This window comes from Vigna umbellata, chromosome 1 (assembly GCF_029865625.1).
Source record: "Vigna umbellata cultivar VRB3 chromosome 1, Vumbellata_1.0, whole genome shotgun sequence".
Classification (NCBI taxonomy): Eukaryota; Viridiplantae; Streptophyta; class Magnoliopsida; order Fabales; family Fabaceae; genus Vigna; species Vigna umbellata.
The window spans coordinates 70,321,303-70,324,288 of NC_142165.1; the positions used below are offsets into that span (position 1 = coordinate 70,321,303).

The 2,986-nt window shown below is 39.5% G+C and overlaps 1 protein-coding gene across 1 annotated transcript; it reads left to right on the top strand.

The window, feature by feature from the left end:
* Positions 1–333: 333 nt before the first annotated feature.
* Positions 334–2,726, top strand: BPEP (transcription factor BIG PETAL P (BPE)). The gene is made up of 6 exons (XM_047301381.2): positions 334–890; positions 980–1,171; positions 1,360–1,425; positions 1,654–1,722; positions 1,845–1,910; positions 2,191–2,726. The coding sequence occupies exons 1-6, from the start codon at positions 618–620 to the stop codon at positions 2,317–2,319; spliced, it is 795 nt and encodes a 264-aa protein (XP_047157337.2). The 5' UTR covers positions 334–617; the 3' UTR covers positions 2,320–2,726.
* The last annotated feature ends 260 nt before the right edge of the window (positions 2,727–2,986 follow it).

Genomic DNA, 2,986 nt, shown 5'->3' on the forward strand with positions numbered 1-2,986 from the left:
TATACTGTAATTAGTTAACCAAACAAAAGCGTTGAATATTCTCCTGATTCTAATTAAATTCTTAAAAATTCCATAACCATCATTATTAGAAACTTTACCACAAATTGACCCCTCTCACTCTCATTCTGTCTGCTCACATCACATACTCACTCACTCCTATTATTTAAATCCAAACAATGATTAATTACTCCAAAACCTTTTCGTAACCCAACCGCACCTGTTACGAGTTTCAGATCCCGAATGCATTAAAACCCTTACCACGTGGCACAACTGCATTGGGTGGGGGAATTCAATGGTGAAGATCTTTTAGAGGACCAGGCAGGGTAGTTTGATCGTACGGCAGGGAAGAGAGAACCGCTCAAACCTCAGTGGAAACGACTTCGTACTCTGCCACCGAGGTCTGTGTCCGTGGAACAGTGTGAGTGAAGAGAGAGATATAATATAAACCCACAGCGCGCACCATTCTCCACTGTCCAAGGAGATCAAGCACCAAAGCCAAGACCTTTCTCTCTCTCTCTCTCTCTCTCTCTCTCTCTTCATCTTTCTCTTTCTCTCACTTTTTTTGTTGTTGTTGCGGTTTGGTTATTCCATCGGTGTGTGCGGTTCGGGTTTTCATTATGGATCCGGGTGGGATGATGAACGAGGGTTCCTTTGCGAATAATGGGAGCGGCAATACGGCGCCGTATAGCTTGGCGGAGATCTGGCAGTTTCCCCAAGCGATTAATGGCGGCGGAGGATTGGGTCTCCGGAGCCCGCAGTTCGAACATGGGCCGGGGCAGTTTGGGGATTTGCCTCCCAGGCCCAACAATGGGCTTGGGACGAGTAACACCAGAAAGCGGCGAGACTCAGAGGACGATTCAGCTAAGACCGTGTCCACCAGCAATGCCGTGGTACATATTCGCTCACTCGGCGTTTGTTATTTTGTTTTGTTTACTTGAATTGATTGAGGATGTGGTTAAGGGTTGTTTGGATTGCGCAGAATGAGGGTGATGGAAAACGTGTTAAAGCAACGGCAAATGGTGATGGTAATGGTAAAGGTGAAGGAGAAGTCAGTTCAGGAAAGCCTGCGGAGCAAAGCGCAAAGCCTCCATTGGAACCTCCCAAGCAAGATTACATTCACGTCCGAGCCAGAAGGGGTCAAGCCACTGATAGCCACAGTCTTGCAGAACGAGTAAATTTTTGTTCTTTTGTTTGTTTTCTTAATGGGTTGTTCTGTTAAAAATGTAAAGTGAAGATATGGTAGTATGGGTTTGCCTTTTTTATGTTAATTTAAAGGGGAAATTGAGTTTAAGGTGTGATTGGATGAAGTAAAGTTCTTGATTGTGATTTCTAATTGGGACTTTGGTGGATGCTGCACAGGCTCGAAGGGAAAAGATTAGTGAAAGGATGAAAATTCTTCAGGATTTGGTCCCTGGTTGTGATAAGGTATTGTTTTTGTACAGGTCTAGTTTTGTTGCACGAATGTGTATGCATAATTAAAAAAAAAATTATGGGTTGGAAAAGAACAATGTTATCTTTTGGATGTTTATATGTGCACGTCTCTGTCAAGATGACCATATTGATAACACAATGGAAAATTATTCGTGATTATCGGTATGGTTATGAATTTATAATTCATGGAAAGTGTGAATTGACATACGTTCTCTGATTTAGGTTATCGGGAAAGCGTTGGTCCTTGATGAAATAATTAATTATATCCAATCTCTTCAGCGCCAAGTTGAGGTAGATATCATTGCTTTTTATTATTTTCTTATTTTTGCTCAATTAAAATCTTTCTTAAATTTATTTATGTCTGTTTTGAAACTGATTTCGAGGATTTTGATGTTACTGGATGGATGTCACAGTTTTTGTCAATGAAGCTTGAAGCAGTGAATTCGAGACTGAACTCCGAAGCCTTTCCTCCTAAGGATGTAAGTCTTAAACACTCTTGCTTTTTATATTGAATTTCTGAATGTTAAATTCTTCTTTTTGACAAGACATCTGTTCAATTCTACCTGTTATGTTTCTAGGATTGCTGTTAGGGTTGAACTATCGCTTTTATAGATACTGTTTCTGTCTTAAGAGTTTGTTTCATTTGCAAACTTGTTTATTGGGTACTTGGGAAATTTTTTGGGTGAATGTTAGTAGAGTTCAGTTTTTCATCGTTGTTGAAAGATCTTGAGTATTAAAAGCCATGAATTTTGATTCCAGTTTGGTCAGCATGCATATGATCCCGCGGGCATGCCGTTCGGTTCACAAGCTCCAAGAGAGTATAGCAGAGGATCTTCACCTGAATGGTTACACATGCAGGTAGGAGGAGGTTTTGAAAGAACAACGTAGTGTATGAGATCCATGGTAATAAATACAGAAAGCAGAGGTATTTGGTCCTTCATTAGCTTCCAGAAACAGGCATGATAGACTCAAGAAGCAAGTCCAATGGGCACCTCATTCCCATTTTCTACACTAGGCATGGAGCTGTTACTGTGTTTCACAGGACTGCTTCAGTTTTTATTTAAGCATCTCCATATGTTTGGTGTGTTGGAAAATGAATTCATTTACTCAATATGTAGTATAGTGGACTTTTTAGGCTTTGTATTCTGTACTCAACACGGCCCTTAAAATGATCATTCTTCTTGTAAAAGAATGCTGCTTCTTCTTAATACATGATGCTTACATATTGTGTAATAGTCTCAATAATGTTTGCAAAGCAATGTTGAATAAAGTAACCTAGTCACTTTTGTTTCTGACTTTTTTTAGTTTGTTTAATGCACAAGATCTTAAAGACTTTAAACACTTTAATCTAATCTAAGGTGAAGGTCAGGATGGGGACCTAATAGGGAAAATAATTGTTCAGTTGTTAGATTTGGTTTCGGTGTAGTCGCTATGTTACATTGCAACAGAAGTTGCACCATTGATGTCAGAGAAGGATATGCCCAAGGAGAAATTTGGGATAGGGAAAAAAGAAAAAAAAATAGAACACTTCATTTAATAACTATTAAGTCTAACA